This window comes from Pogona vitticeps, chromosome 4 (genome assembly GCF_051106095.1).
Source record: "Pogona vitticeps strain Pit_001003342236 chromosome 4, PviZW2.1, whole genome shotgun sequence".
NCBI classification, from domain to species: Eukaryota; Metazoa; Chordata; class Lepidosauria; order Squamata; family Agamidae; genus Pogona; species Pogona vitticeps.
The window spans coordinates 162,948,376-162,964,974 of record NC_135786.1 but is presented as its reverse complement, the minus strand read 5'-3'; the positions used below and the strand labels follow the sequence as shown (position 1 = coordinate 162,964,974).

At 42.1% G+C, this 16,599-nt stretch overlaps 1 protein-coding gene across 2 annotated transcripts in view; it reads left to right on the top strand.

The window, feature by feature from the left end:
• The first annotated feature begins 3,155 nt into the window (after positions 1-3,155).
• Positions 3,156-16,599, top strand: part of GFOD1 (Gfo/Idh/MocA-like oxidoreductase domain containing 1) — a 54,845-nt gene continuing 41,401 nt past the window's right edge. Inside the window, exons 1-2 of one of the 2 annotated variants that reach the window (XM_072998624.2) lie at positions 3,163-4,026; positions 4,189-4,375. In XM_072998624.2, coding sequence (XP_072854725.1) covers positions 4,258-4,375 — 118 coding nt within the window. In that variant the 5' untranslated portion in view covers positions 3,163-4,026; positions 4,189-4,257. Of the gene's footprint in view, positions 4,376-16,599 lie in introns of both variants that reach the window. The other variant, XM_020812214.3, reaches the window with a different exon arrangement.

Below are 16,599 nucleotides of genomic sequence, written 5' to 3'. Positions count from 1 at the left end.
TTGAGCCAAGCCAGCCATGGCAAAAGTTGGGAGTGGAGGGTGCAGCAGCAGGCTGAAGGGGGGGGGGGGAAGAAATGGAAGGAGTTGCCAGTTAATATCTTTGTCACCTCTGTCTCCTGCAGAAACTAAACTCCATTTTGGTTTGTTGTCTGGGTTCACAAGTTAAAACCTTGGCTCAATTTTTGAACTACAGTATTCACCCTAAATTTTGGACTATGCTTGGCTGATGAAAATGTTTCTCTTATTTATAGCTTTTAAGTGACCCAATAAATGGACTTAATTCCCATCGAGAATCATGGTTGAAAATTACAATAAAGACAAACTTGTTTGAGAGACTCAAAATCCCTAGACATACATGGGCAATAATCCTTCATAAGAAACTATTTTAGCATCTCTTAAGGAAAGCACAAGGCAGCACATTTCTATGGACCAAAAGGAACGAAACTCTGTACTTGCAGAGCTTGCAATTTCTTGAGCAACTGGCTGCCAAACTCTGAGTAGATAAGTGGTGCCAAAACAAAAAGGATAACTGAATTTATCTATAGGATAATAGATGTCATGGTCATACGCAAAACTGACCTCCTATTGGGACACAAGGTCTACAGAAAACCCACCCACACAAAAACTCCAACCACCACCCACGACAAAAAGAGGCATAATCAAAACACTGGGAGACCGTGCAAATCAGAACTGTGAAGCTCAATTTCTCAGCACCGAACTCAACCATCTGAATTGGGCCTTACAAGTGAATGGCTATTCCAAGAATGAAATCAAAAGAGCCTTCAAACCAAGAAAACAACATCAAACTGAAGAGGAAAAACAGCCACCCACAAATAAAGTATTTCTGCCATACATCAAAGGGGTCATGGACCGCATGGGGAAACTTTTGAAAAAAACACGACCTACAAACGGTATTCAGACCCACCACAAAAATATAACAAATGTTATGGTCAGCAAAGTACAAAAGGGACCCCCTCACCACTGCAGGAGTATGCCGAATACCTTGCAGTTGTGGACAGGTATAAATTGGAACCACAAAATGCAGCATTCACACCAGAATCAAGGAACATGAGAGACACTGCTGACTAAAACAACTGGAAAAATCAGTAGTAGCTGAACAAGCTGGACATGAAATTCTATTTCAAAACAGTGAAGTACTGGACAACACCAGCAATCATTATGTTCGACTGCACAGGGAAGCCACTGAAATCCACAAACACGAGCAGAGCTTCCACAAAAAAGAAGGAAGTCTAAAACTTAACAAGGCCTGGCTCCCAGCACTGAAAAATACAGCCTGCAAAAGGTCAACAAACTCTACCCAGCCACAAGGACCAGGGATCATTGCACAAAAAAGACCAGCTAAAGGCACCCATCAACCACAGTGACAGATAATCTCTCCCACTTACCACAATACATCCACAACAAAAACACGCTGATCACCCTGTCCTGAAAAGAACAAAAGCTGTTACCACAGCTATAAATACTCAACGATCCAACAAGCAGCAACAGAGCATGGACAGAGTTCCTACTCCTGTCCTCTGAAGATGTTGGCAAGAGACTGGTGAAACGTCAGGAAGAACAACCTTCAGAACACGACAAAAGAGCCTGAAAAACCCATAGCAATTGATAATTGAATTTATATGCTACTGAAACAGTCAATCTCACAATCTTTGAACACACCAATGCTGTCGTTCTTTCTTCACCCAAGGACAGAGGTTTCACTGAGGAAGGTCCCGCTGATGTAAGTCTGCATGGGACAAATATTGAATAGGAATAGAGAGTATGTATGTTGGGAAGAGCGGATGTAGTGGCGCTGCGGGTTAAACCGCAGAAGCCTCTGTGCTGCAAGGTCAGAAGACCAGCAGTCGTAAGATTGAATCCATGCGACGGAGTGACCTCCTGTCGCTTGTCCCAGCTCCTGCCAACCTAGCAGTTCGAAAGCATGTAAATGCGAGTAGATACCACCACGGTGGGAAGGTAACGGCATTTCATGTCTAGTTGCGCTGGCCACATGACCACGGAAACTGTCTATGGACAACCGCTGGCTCTACGGCTTGGAGACGGGGATGAGCCATAGAATCGGACACGACTAGACTAAATGTCAAGGGGCACCTTTATGTTGGAAAGAGTGAGTGAGAATCAGTGCACTGTAGATGTTCAGTGAACACAGAGGTCTTAAAATATGCAGAAAAAGACCTGATATAGTGTCATAGGTGGTCTGTTATCCAAAGAGTGGTCTGTTATCCAAAGAGGAAGGGAGTGTCTCACCAGCAAAGTTCAGAGTGAGGCCCCTTCCTATGCTCAGAATACAGTCCAATTATGGGTAGGCTTTTACTCTTAATAGGTAAAGGTAACTCTTAATAGTCTGATTTAAACTAGTAAACAGGAGAGTAGAATAATAAAAAAAATATTTGAAGTCAGCCAATTTGCTAGGATTATTTCAGGATTAACAGGATGATCTACGCCAGAAAAGATTGTCTCCTGGCCTTCTGCAAAAAGTGCTTGCAATATTATTTTTTTCCACCTGCTTTTAAAAAATCCAGATACTGTACACGAGGGAAGCAAGGAGAACGTGTGCTTAAAGACACGTGTCTCCTGCCTTTGTACAGTTTCTAAGGCCCAGTTGCAGGGCCTGAGATTTTGCTGAGGATCCTAGAGAGTTCTAGTTTTTCCCTGTAATACCACCAAGAGGGAGCGACCATTATAAGGCTATCCTCCTAGCCGCGTTCAGAGCGAGGAGGAGGAACAGGGAATCCATAGTACCGCACCAAAACGTTAAAGAGGGAAAATAACTCGCTTATTCCGTAGCAGTTTCGGCCCAAATCACGTAGTTATGTATTAAATAATACACAAACAAAGAACGGAGGGCTTTCCAAGGGAGAGGCCAGAAATAAAAAGAAGTGTGAATAAGCGGGTGTGCGTATGAGGATCCAAAGCTTGCTCTGTGGCCCTGACGCGCCCCGGTTTCTCGAGCGGCGGCAGCCGCTGCCTCCCGGGTTTCCCGCCAAAGGCCGCGCGCCCTGCCTCCCCTCGCGCGCCGCCGTCACAGCCTCCTGACCGGCTCGGTGTCCTTTCCGCCGGGCGCCCCCCCCCGGGAAACGCGGGTCAGCTACGGCCGTAGCCTGCCCGCCCGCCCGCCCCGAAAACAAGGCTCGGCGCTGGTTTATTCCGCTTTAGGCGCCGCAAGCCTTGAGAAGGAGCGAGCGACGGAACGACCGCAGCAGCAACCCTGCGAAAGCCACCTTCTGGCCGGATTGGCGGCCAATGACATGTGGAGAACTAAAGAGGGCGTTGCAGGGGGAAAAAAAAAACATTATACTCGGGAGGTGACAGCACGTAAACTCCTCCTTTTCTCGCAATGCTCAGGAGTGCGCGGTGGTGAACATGGCAGAAGAGGATTAAGACCCGGGTGGCGGGGCGCCGGCGCCTGAGCGGAACTCCCGCGCCACTTGTTGGCTTTGCCCTTTCCGAGCCTTTTTGCGGACCTGCTGGCGGCGGGTGGCGGGCTCGGGGGCAGCGGCCGAAGGCGGGCCGCCTTCGAAAACAAGCGAGCGGGTGCTGTGTGTGTGTTTGATTTCTTCTCTTTTGTATCTGTGCGTGGAAGGCAAGGTCCAAAACAGGAAGCTTGCCCAGCCGGTGCGTGTCTGTGGGGGGGATGATCCGACTATGGAGGGGCAGCGGCGGGGAGCCCAGGAGGCTACAGTTTTGCTGAGGAGGCGCCTTCCGCGGCGACAGTGGGAGTGGCAGCAGCGGCGGCGGCGGCGAGGGACGCGGCAGGGCCCCGCGGTGGCAAGAAGAGCCAGCTGCTGCTGCTGCTGCTGCAGGGAGCCGGGGCTGCTGCTTAGCCGGTGCAGCCTTTCCCGGTCGGGACTGGGCGCCTTTGGCACCGCAGCCCCCCAGCGCTTTTCCCACTGCGGCTCCGCGTGAAACTGAGGAAGAAGGAGAACCAGCCGGGAGGCAGGGAAAAGGGGCACTGAGAGCGGGGAAGGGCAGATCGCTGCCCGGCGGTTGGAGGAAGGAGAGAAGGTGAGGTGGTGGAGGAGGCGGCGGCGGCGGCAACGGGAAGGGAGGGAGGGCAGAAGCGCCGGCGGGAGCCGCCGCAGCCCCGCCGCCGCCGCAGCCATGCTGCCCGGGGTGGGTGTGTTCGGCACGAGCCTCACCGCCCGGGTCATCATCCCACTGCTGAAGGACGAGGGCTTCGCCGTCAACGCGCTGTGGGGCCTCACCCAGGAGGAAGCGGAGGAGCTGGCCAAGGAGATGAGCGTCCCTTTCTACACCAGCCGGATAGACGAGGTCTTGCTACACCAGGATGTGGATCTCGTCTGCATCAACCTGCCGCCGCCTCTCACCAGGCAGATCGCCGTCAAAACGCTGGGTGAGTGAGAGGGAGTCGGCAGGGCCGGGCTGGCGGAGAGGCAGCCGGCCCTCCCTACCTTCTAGGGCGGGCGGTGTGGATTTGTGAGGCCCTTCCTTGAAATCTAAGGCGCCAGGGTTTTTTTATTTTATTTTTTTCTTTGCTTTGCTTTTTTTAAAAAGCCTGACTGGAAACCGAACGTCTGGATGCTCTCCTGGATGCATTTCTCGTGGTGGGCGGAACCCGCTTGCTCATTGGGGAATAAATAATCATACTTTGCTCATGCTCAGAGGCATGGAGTTGTTCATTATTATTATTTTGGCAGGGCATGCCTCAGCATTTAGCACTTTTCATTTTTTAAAAAAGGTTCTTAAACAATACTGTTAGCCAGGATAAAATCCCTGAGGTTATTTTAAGGCCTGGCTATGGAGCATCATGTCAGCTTTGCCCTCCCCCCCCTTAGGAATAGACTGTGCTCCATTTCTAAGCATTACCTCCAATATATAAATTATTCTTTCTAATCCTAAAGGTTTGACCAGAGTAGAGTCAATCTGGGTGTGCAGGAAAGGCCCACTGCTATACTCAGCGACACTATTGGGTTTTTTTCTGAGCAAGAAAACAGGATTGACACCTAAACTGTAAAGAATTTATGGCTTAAGTATTGTAGTTAGGAGAGTATAGGCCTTGACAGGTTTCTTTTTTAAGGCTAGGGGGAAAACCCTTTTCCCACATTCTTTCCAGATACACCCAGCCTTTTATTTATGGCAACATGAGATTATTGTTCACCAGGTTCCTTTTTGAATCTGTATCTTTTCATGTGTATATTTATTCGTCTTACTCACCAAGAAATTCAGAGCAGCACGGCAGCATATTTCACAACTATTTTAATGCTTTTTTGTTACATTCATAGACTGCCTTTGCTGCAATGAGCTTGAGGTCATTAATTGAATGCTTCTTTCTGGTTTATCCTCACGGCAATAACCCTTTGAGATAGAACAGGGGAAGAGAGAGCCACTGACCACTCAGTGAGTTTCATGCCCCAGTGATTCAGTAGCAACTTCAACTTGGATCTCCTAAAACCCAATTTAGCACTTGTAAGCAGTACACTACACTGGCTGTGTGAGATAGTTTAGAATGAGAGGAAAGGAATGATACAGAGTCATCCATTAAATTTAGTGTTAGAGCCGGGTTTGAACTCAGATTTGCTAATTCTCAAACTTTGTAAATGGCCACATGCTTTTTAGAATATGCTTCTCCTTCTTGTGTGCCATACCCTGTGTTTTAGATAACAAGTGATACGCTTTTTGACTACATTTATTATTCATCTTCTCAATGTAGATTAACTGTCATAGGATTAGAAACGTGGAATTGTGGGAGAGTTTTGAAATATCAATGATTTTATCCACTTCCAAAAAATGTAATTTCAGTCCTTCTCTTATTTATTTTATTTATTTTTATTTCATCAGAGTCCAAATAGATGGTTGCATGCTGAACATTACTGATCCAATGCAATAAATTATAGCAGACAACAAATATTATTGTAAAACTGCAATAATATGTGGTGCAATTTTCTTTCTTTCAGAGTGAGTTAAGGGGGCATTTTTGTTTATGTTCACAATGCTCAACTTTATTTGTTTCTGCACTGCCTTTTGACAAGTGCATTCTAAGAATAATGCAATAAACTGAATTCCACAAATCATTAATTTATGTTTTTTAAAAATATCCTGTGAACCATTACAACTCAAATAGTTGTGTATAATTTTTTATTTATATAGGAAGTAACAGATACAATAAAAAGAATGTGTGATATAATTATTGCTCTTTCTTTTTTTGTTTTTATTCTTATATGTAATACAAAGTATATAGCTATTTCCAATCAGCTGTCTGTAGGAAACACATAAGAGAACTAATTTTACATTAATATTGAGGATACGGAAGCTGTTGTTCTTTAGGAAAGAGCTGTAGTTCAGTGGTAGAGTACATGCTTTGCATAGAAAAGATGTCTTGTTCAATACCTGCTATTTTCAGGTATGGCTGGGAAAAATCTATCTGAAGCTCTGGAGAACACTGGCAATCAGTCCAGACAATACAGCAGACAGAAATGCACCAATTACCCCACGTAAACTATCTATGTTTATGTCTTTGATCGTATTGGACTATGAGTCTCCATAGTAGGAGAAAGTTTAGCCTTGTTGGCATTGCTAGATTTCTCCCCCCACCACATGTGGTTACCCAGTTCTTTTATTTCACTTATATCCTGCACCTTTTCTATCAATTTCACTTACATGGTTCTTTCGTTCCTTTTTTTATCCATACAACCAATCCTGTTGTGTAGTTAGGCTAACAGGCAAAGACTGACCCTATTTCTATGAAGGCTCTTGCTGTCATCCCCTCTAACAAAACCCCAGTCAGTGTGGAAGAGGCCTAGGAGTACCTTCCTGTGGGAGATCATTTCTGAGATACCTCAGTCTTGACCACTTTTTTTTAAATTTGGTATCCTGTGAAGCTGTCATAAAATGGGCACAATGTGATCCATCCAACTGGTCTCATCTAATCATTTGGGTGTGGCACTATGGGACAATTTAAGTTTCTGCACTGTCTTCAAGGACAGCCTTCTTTAAGGTATAGAATAAGTGACCCAAATACATTGGTTGAATATGAGGAAAATATTAGTTTCTTTACCATGCATGCATTAGGTTGGGGAGGAAGGACATTCCAGTTGTTGCTGCCTTCTTCTCAGAAACTTAACAGGTTAAAAGAAAAAGAAACTATACTGGGTTAATTTTTTTTATTAGTCATAGAACTTCAATTTAAATATGGCTAACCACAAATATATCTGTAATATTCAAGGTTATATGCAGCCATTGTCTCAAACCCTTCCACAAAAAAAAAACCAACCCCTGTGAAAACCACCATGGCGTAGTCAACTTTAGCTAACCAGTTGAAGAGCCCCTCTGGCTTCAGAATGTGCAGATAGGAACGTTGGAAGCTGCACCTGTCAGATTCTTGTTCTGTTTATCTCAGTATTATCTGTAATGACCATGAATTGCTCCAGGATTGCTTTTCCAGCTCTTATGCAGATATGCTAGGGATTGAGACTGGGACTTTTTGAATTCAAACCATATGCTCAGTCGCTGAGTTTCGGCCCTCTATTAAATTGCTGAATCAACTGTTAGAGAGAAAATATGTTTTAATATTTGGGTCATTTCCTTTATGCTTATTGTCTTTTCAGTAGTACAGTATATTCATTTTTCATTAGGCTAAGGCTAACGTAGGGTGCAATCAGATGGGCATTTATTTAGCCCATTCTTTCATCCACTGTGTTTAGTCCACTGCGGGGATGGGTTGGGTTGCTCCTTTTACCAGTAATCACACAATGTAATTGCTGGAGCAATCCAGATTGTCTCCAAGGCTTTTCTATCTGTAACGTTCTGAATCCTTGTCAGGCATTTCTACGTTTTTGGTGCAGGTAGGATCACTTTGCTGTATTTCCATCATGTGTCGTCAACGGTAGTGGACCAAAAGCAAGCCTTCTGGGTGTCAATTGGTTCCATTAGAGCAGACTAATAGGGGCTAAATAGGGTCATTTGGAATTGCTTAGAGCTTGCATCCAAATGGCATCAGAGAGCTCAGGCAACCCTGTTTGATTCAGTTCCTTCCAGTTGGAATTGCTGATATCTTAAAATGACTTAATAAGTGATCCACTTCAGGATATCAGCAAATCAAACACTTCCTCTGCTTGGCACTCCCAAGCCAACTACACCAGAGCACAGGTTGCTGTCCTCTGAAGACGCCGACCACAGAGACTGGCGAAACGTTAGGAAGAACAACCTTCAGAACACGGCCAAAGAGCCCGAAAAACCCAGAACAACCATTACTTCCTCTGCTCCTTGGTGGAGTAGTGGTTGGGTGACCTTTTTATATATATACTATAGTAGACCATTGCTTATTATTATTTAATTAATCTAATTTTGTTTTAATTATGTTGTTTTGGTTGGATGAGCGGTATATAAATCAAATAAGTGAATAAATAAATGATATACTACGTCACTTATAATTTTTTCAAAATATATTTTCTTTTTCTTGAGTGAAAAGCTGATTGAGAAACTGCCCATAGCCAAATCTGTGTTCAGTTTGCCAGTATCCTGAAGTTGCTTGAGTTTCAGTATGCCATTTGGATGAAAAGGGTTGCACCAAATGGCACATCACATCTTTAAGCAATTCCAGGCATTGTGGTATAAGATGGGGAAGAGTGTAAGGAACAGTGACAGAAAACAGTCCCCCACCCAGAACAACAACAACAGAAAAAGATTATAATTGGATGTATACCATTAAAACATGTCCTTGGGTTGTTTTCAGGTATGTATTAAAAGAAGCTTTGAGAGCCTACCTATGTGGAATGGCTCCACTGGGGTTTGAAGCTTTGTTTTTTTCTTGTCAAGATCAATTTAGTTTTACTCTCAGCTTTCTCTGTGCAGGTTAGGTCAGCCGCTAGCCCTTTGAGTACAAGTGGCTTTTGGGGAAAGAATCTTAGCTGTTGTTTGTGAAATAGACAAAAAAAAAAAAGGTTTCTAAAGTCAAATCTTGCCTGTTTGGCTCTATGGAATATAGTACAGTATTGGCTGTTTGCCAGATGTACTTGTTGTGTAACTATTGTTTGCACTGCCTGGTAATAACACTGTATTATTATTACCAAACAGGTCTCTAATGTTGAAGATTCATTGGCAGTGGCCAGGCTGATTAGCAAACTAGTCCTGTTGTGGAAAATTGTATAGTATAGTTTTGAAAACATTGACTTGGATGTGGGTGCTGTTGGTTTCAGTGGACTAAGCTCATAGTAAGTACTGTACTTAAATTATCAACATCCTGTTATCTGGCCTGTTGATCATAATAAAGACATCTTCTTCTTCTTCAGTACCTTGGCATGGGCTGCATCTTTGGGAAGGGAAATGTAGTCACCCCTAGTTTTCAAAATGGGGAAGGAGAAAGAGATCTCAAATGTAGAGCATGCCAATTGAGCATTGATTCACTTTCTCCCCCGGTGGTAAAAAAAAGGTAACTATGTAAAAGTGTTTTCATGTTATAAAGAGATGGAGATTAATATTGTAGCTGATCTAGTTTTTGTTCTACTAATTTAATGATAAATGGTTCCTTGTTCTCAGGGAAAGTATTTGTCTAGATACTTTCCTTTCCTTGTTATTACCTTAAAAACTTTATTCATAACCTTTGCACATCAGACTTTTAAAAAACAGAGACATCAGGAAACAGAATTATCCCCCCCCCGTAAAAAAGTTCCTAGCAATTACTTTTTTTTAGTGGTTCTTTTAATAACCCTGCTTCCAGTTCTCAGTGTTTTATAAACCTGCTATTTTAAGTGAACCCAATAGGACAAATAGAGAAACAGCTTGTATTTTATGACCTAGGTCCCAACAGATCTTGGAAAACAGATCTTGGAAAACCCTCTGCTCACAAATTTTCACAAATTCTGGCTTCTAAGCCCCTGGTCTGAGGTCCAATCCTCAGAGGAAATGAGGACTGGTGTGGCAAAGAATGTGCATTGTACATTATTTTCCTTGAAGTTGTGGGATGTTTTATTTCCTAAAATTTGTAATTCTTTCTCTTTGCTGGCCTTGCAAAAATGGTGCAAAAATCATCTTGTCTACTTGGCCTTTGTTTCTGCTATCTAGTTTTGTTTATGTGTTTATTCTAGTGCCCCTTTTCCTGTACCTGCTGTATGTTTGATTCCTTGATGTATGTTTTTCCTTTTTACTCTGTTTATGCTGGACAGATGATGATTTAAGAATTTTTTTTTAAGTATTAAAATTTGTTGGGTTTTTTTGGGGGGGTGTATACCATGTCAGTAAAATATCATTGACAAGAAGAGATTCCCAAAATACAACAACCAGGTTCCATGCAGTGGTCTCCTGGGAGGCTTTGTGTTTCAGCCCTGGTGTTGCAAAGCATTTAGCTCCCTGAGTAGAGATTGTTCAGTACCATTTTGAAAAGGAGTATTCATCTTTTTCCAGCACCAAAGAAATCACTTTGGGTATGCCAACAAAGTATGGGCTCAATCTGTACTTCCATGTGTAGCTCTGCAGAGTCCTTTTATTTTATTTTTTTCTAGCAGTGCATAAATGAATGGGTGGAATAGCACTTTTCCCTTCTGACCTTAGCTCATTGATAGAAAACAAAGATCCTAGACATTCAATCCCTGGCATTTCTTGGTAGTATAGGAGAGCCCTTCTCTGAAAACAAGTCTTAGTGTGCGGCTACATTGGAAAAGACTTCACAGTTTGCTCCAGGATTGGCGCGGGTGAAGTCAAAGTATTTTTCAGTTGATCACATAATGTGACGGTCAATGCAGATCTTTGGACAGCAGGATCACCCAACTGCTGTGATCTTTCTTTCTAGTCTTCCTGAAGTACTGTACTTTTTAATTTATATTTTAAAAGCAACTATTGAGTCAAGCACTAGATCACCTTGTCACTGCATTGCTACATTAGTTTAGTGCTAGATCACATCTGAGAAATAATTTTAAAAATGTATACAGTGGAAACAACTCCGACAAACTTTAGCAGGTAATGTTTCTGCAGTATGTATGTTTGTAGATATATGTACAGTATATATATGGAGAACTTGGAAAACTGCCTTTTCCACTACCACTGTGCAACTTTGCTGCAAGTCCCAGTGGTTTGACAGCACACCACAAAAAAAGAGAGCCAGGGATCAGTGGGAGGGCAGAATTAAAGGAAGGAGCACTGTGGGCACAGATTGCACTGCGTTGGATTGAGAGGCTGGGATAGACAGTGGAATCAAAGCAATCCGTGTGGTCACCCAAACTGAGTGCAGTTGCAGATGAGACATCTTGAGTCCCAGACTGGGAGAACGGTGAGATAGAAGTCAAATAAGGAAATGATAAAAGGAATGTTAGTAAGATACTTATTTTTATTTTCTAGACAGAAACATAGTTGTATGACTGAAATGTAATATAAAATTTATACATGATTTTTGCTTGGTGTGATATCTATGCTGCAGCAGCATTGTGTACCCCAAAACCTGAGCACATCTGGCACACATGGCGGGGAAAGACAAAATCCAGAAATATAGTCAATATCTCTGTAAATCATTTACATGGTTTTGCATATCCATTTGTTGCCTAGCACGGTGGTTCTTAACCTTTGTTACTCGGATGCTTTTGAACTGCAACTCCCAGAAACCCCAGCCAGCACAGTTGGTGGTGAAGGCTTCTGGGAGTTGCAGTCCAAAACTCCTGAGTAACCAAAGGTTAAGAACCAGTGGCCTAGCACATCTGTATTTCTGATCTGTGTTTTCCCTTGGAATGGAAATAATTAAGATTTTACCCATCTCCATTCTAAACAATATTCTGGGGTCTGTAGTGGAAAATAGCATTGCCTCTGGTTGTAGGGCTGTTGCTATTCATATCTTGTACGGTAGTTCATATTTCCTTGCCGGATGTGGGAATCAGTGCATTTTTAAAAGAAGGAATGGTTCTTAACACTTATTCAATCAGAAGCCACTGGCAATGGTGCGGCTAAAAAATATTGTAAATAAATAAATAAAATAAATAAAATAAATCAAACTATTCTTAAAATTAAGGAAAAGAGTGGAGTTTGCTCCAGCCTTGTCCTCCTTTGTTTTCATTGAGTTTAAGGCATCCTTTCCCAACTTTCCTGCCAGGAACTGGCTGTGTTCAAGTTGAATTGAATTGTGAAAGTCTACATTCTTTTATATTGTCTGTATACTTGTTCAAGTTTTACTGATGCAGTCCAAACTTGATTTGAAACAATGCGGGAGTTTTTTGTGGCCATGTATTTAAATGGAACAGAAATAACTATATATTGAGCCAAGTGTGCTATTAAAAGGGTTTGCCTGAACATCAGTAAAGATTCTGATACATTAAATTAGCTAATTGACCTCAGTGTGAGAGCCATCAGCAGAGCATCTTTTTTATCAGATTTAAAGTCAGATTATCAGATTAAATAAAATCAAGTAAATAAAAATATTTCAGAACATCTTTTTTGCTTTTGATTTCTTTTTCTTGAAATGGAATTAGTAGTTCGTGCACATTAGGACAGTTAAACCACATTATTTAAAATTATTCCAGACATCAGGAAATGTTCACAAAATTACATTCACGAAATTGTTATATTTTTATATTACTTTACACCACCTACAAGGACTGAAGAGAGTAACCTACTTAATGTAATAGCACTGTTGAGTGCAGTAGGATGTATAAAGAGTTTTAAACAAGTTGCATTGGATGAGAATGTTGCAATGCAGTCTACTGTCATGTTAATTAAATCACCGCTGTGCCATTTACTTGTATTGATTTAAAACACAAAAATTTTCTTTTGTCTGATTGTTAATTGCCTTGTTAGGAATGATAGTTTGCTGCCCTTCACACTGCTGTGCAATATGAGGTGTTAAGTGGTATCAATAATAGAACTGCCTGTAAAGTATGTTGCTGGTCTTTCTTCATTGTTGAGGTCTACATTCAAAGAACCTATTAAACTGAAATTCTGTAATTCATACATTCCCTGAATAGACAAAGTATCACAAGAGAATTCTGCTTGCTTATTGCTAAAAAAATCTATACTGGCACATGGCTCAATTAAAATTAAAGGCATAAATTGTTGATTATGCAATTTTTATGAGCAGTAAGTGTATTCCCTGTGGAAAATGGCTCATGTAGTAAGCTTTTGGACCTCAGCTGTGGGCGGTTTCAAACATTATCAGTAATCTGAGAAATCCCAGGTTTTTGTTAATTAATCTATTGCCCAACATACAATTTTCAGATTTTATACCAAATACATATACACATATAAACAGACACACACTTTATATGTATAGACACTGAGAAGGCATTTGTTGCTGTTATTCTTGTGTGCTGTCAAGTCATTTAGAAAGTGTAAATTTGGATGTGTGAGAGTATATGTTTTTTGTTTTGCTTTGTTTTCATTTGTCAGCTCTCACAATTTTGAAGACCAATTTGTAATATTAAACAAACTATTATGGTTAAAATGGCACCTAAATAGGGTTCAGGCTTGCTTTAATAAACTGAATTGCAGAACTCTCATTCAAATACTGTAATGGGCTTGCAGTTATGCTGAAAGATGGATATGTTTGCCTTTGTTGATAAGCAGTGTGTGCTGATGCTCTTACATGATACAGTAATGGGTTCCATTTTGCAAAAATAAGTTATCAGCTGATGCTAATAATAATAATTTGACTCAACCTTGCATTTTTCACATTTGGACTTAATAGCAGCACAGATACACAGTGAATTAAATGGAACACGTACAGTATGTCCATTTTGACTAGGTATGACCATAGTACAGGTAAAGGTTCCCCTTGACATTTAGTCCAATTGTGTCTGACTCTAGGGTGCGGTACTCATCCCCGTCTCCAAGCTGTAGAGCCAGCGTTTGTCCAAAGACAGTTTCTGTGGTCACGTGGCCAGCGCAACTAGACACGAAATGCTGTTACCTTCCCACTGAGGTGGTCCTTATTTATCTACTTGCATGTTTACATGCTTTCGAACTGCTAGGTTGGCAGGAGCTGGGACAAGCGACGGGAGCTCACTCCGTTGCGTGGATTCAATCTTACGACTGCTGGTCTTCTGACCTTGCAGCACACAAAGGCTTCTGCGGTTTAACCCGCAGCGCCACCACGTCCCTTCAGGTAGAACCATAGGACATTGTAAAATTAAAGCAGTTCTGTGACAGAGCAGTCATCTGCCTACTGTGGGGTTTGAACTTAAAAATAGGGATGACGTATCTATAGGAGCCTTGTAGCACAGTGGTTAAGCTGTATTATAGCACTCAAGGCTCTGCTCACGACCTGAGTTCAATCATGAGCTCTGGTAGCTGGCTCAGGGTGGACTCAGGCTTCTATCATTTTGAGGTTGGTAAACTGAGTATACCTAAGTCACTGGGCCGGATGCCAATGTGTAGCCTGTACAATTAAATTGTAAACCACCCAAAGAGTGCTCCAAGAACTATAGGATGGTATATTAGCAGAACTCTTTGCTTTGTTCTGAGATATCTCCTCAGAGCAAGGGTGCAGTCATGTGAGCTCAGCTCCATGTCCCGGGAGTAGCCTAAAGGAGTTATGGCTCCATTCTAAGGAATCCTGGGATTTCAGCTTGGTGAAGTATTCTCTACACAAAACCAGGGGAGTATTTTATAGCTCTGTAGCAGAAACTAGTCAGTACTCTCCTTGGGATGGAACCATGACAGTTTGTGTGATGCCAAATGCTGCAGAGGAATCGTGCAGATAAACAATGGCTGAAGTACTCTTGAACAATGTTTTGCCATGCAACAGAGGTCACATCATCCCAGGGCAATGTTACTGTACTGTCTACAGTATTTGATTTTAATTTAAACACTCCCACACACAGTCTCAGGTTCTGAGACTTCCTAGGGATCCCTTTTGCCCAGAGGAAGCCTTTGGGGAGCCTCAGGATATGAATTGGGGAGGGGGAAGCCTTTCATTGCCTGCAGCATTGCTGCCAGTTTGGGACTGTCAACAGCAATCCTGCAGTGGTTTTCCAGTATGAAAGGCTCCACTGTGCTCTGAGGCGCTGCCCACTGCACAGAGTGGTAGTGATGTAGTCAGAGGTGCTAGCTGAAGTCGTCAGTCTTCACTGCATTTGTACTGAAATCACATTAACCCTCTTTTTCTGTTTTCCTTGTCGACAAGCAATGCATCATCAGTACAGTATTGGTTTTTCCTAGCTATGAATGCCAGATTATTTTAGTTCCTGACAAAGAATAAGTCATAAGTGGGAGATTTTAGGTAGATGCCTGGCAGATGGTGTGGTAAGTGGGAGGTGAGTTCTGTGTGTAGACATAATTTTGTGATGTATCTGTGATAGTTTGCAGGTTGGAAGTGATCAGAAGTAGTACGTTTTATGCATTCTGCTCATTTATGAGCTGAAGTTTAGAAAAGTTACCTTTTGAACTTCAACTGCAGAATCCCCCAGCCAGCATGACTACATTGTCTCACCTTTACATGATCCAAAAACGGTAACTTTGCCAGGATCTGGCTCACATTGCTTCCTACCCAGTTCTCCCTTTTCTTTTTCACCCCACTTATTCTTACTAGCTATCAAATCAGTCAGTTTGTGTGTATGCTTACATTTGTGACAGAGGTCCATATTTTGGTTGTGTAGTGATGTAACTTCTGAAAAGTCAAAAAGGAGTTCTGGCTTTCATTTTGTAGCAGTTCTCCTTTCCTGCTACTCATCTCCCCTGAACTATATGCTGTGAAGCATGAAAGCAGTTATATACAGCCCTCTTGGGAAAGAAGAATCCTGACTCATTTATAGAAGCAGAATAGAATTATAACAGTGGTACAGTATCCCTATAAATGTTGCATATAAAGTGCATGGGGATCCCTATTTCTCAAAGTGGAAAAAAAAACACCCTCGCTAAGAATGATTGGTAGCTGCAGTTGTGCCTGATAAACAAGGTTTGGTTGCAGAGTCTGCCGGCCAATGTCGTTTAGATGATCACATGATCATGGGTCTGTCTTAATGGATTTTGGAATGATGGATCAGCTGGCTATTAGCAATGATGCCTTCCCCAGTTAAAGGATTTGTGCATTCACTTTTTAGTGGCATAAGATGCCCCAGTGCTTTTTAGCACACAGTTTGTTCCCGTGTACCAGAGATAATTTCTGCCTTTTTTGCCCAGAAATCCTTTCTGATCATTTGATATTTTGCAAGAGGTTCGCTAGTAGAAGCTCCTGAAAAAAAATGCAATGGATGTCTGTTGCTGCTACTATAGTTAATAATAATGATGATGTCACAAAAGTGACCTTGATGAGTATTTCATGCTGTTAATCCCTTGGGCTTTAACAAAGATAGGAGGAAGCGCAGGGAAATGATGGGTTTGTAGCATCCTTGGAAAGCTCCTCGGGAAAGATCTAGAGGCAAGAAAGAAAGCCAATTAAAGATGATACTAAAAATTAAAAATAAAAATAGCACAGTTGCTGGCAGAATCCTCTGAACCAAAGAGTGCTCCTTTTTTTGGTACCATTGATGTTCTTTTTTTTTTTTTTACAGTCCCACTTTTCCTTCTTTTTCACAATAGGTGGTGGAAGATGAAAAGGGAAAGCTGGTGAGTGGTTCTTTGCAGCTGCTGCCATCTACTCCTTCTTGTTTTCTTGAATGGCAGAAAAACTAGAGGCAACTTGAGGTATAGGCTGTAGTGGGTGAAGTG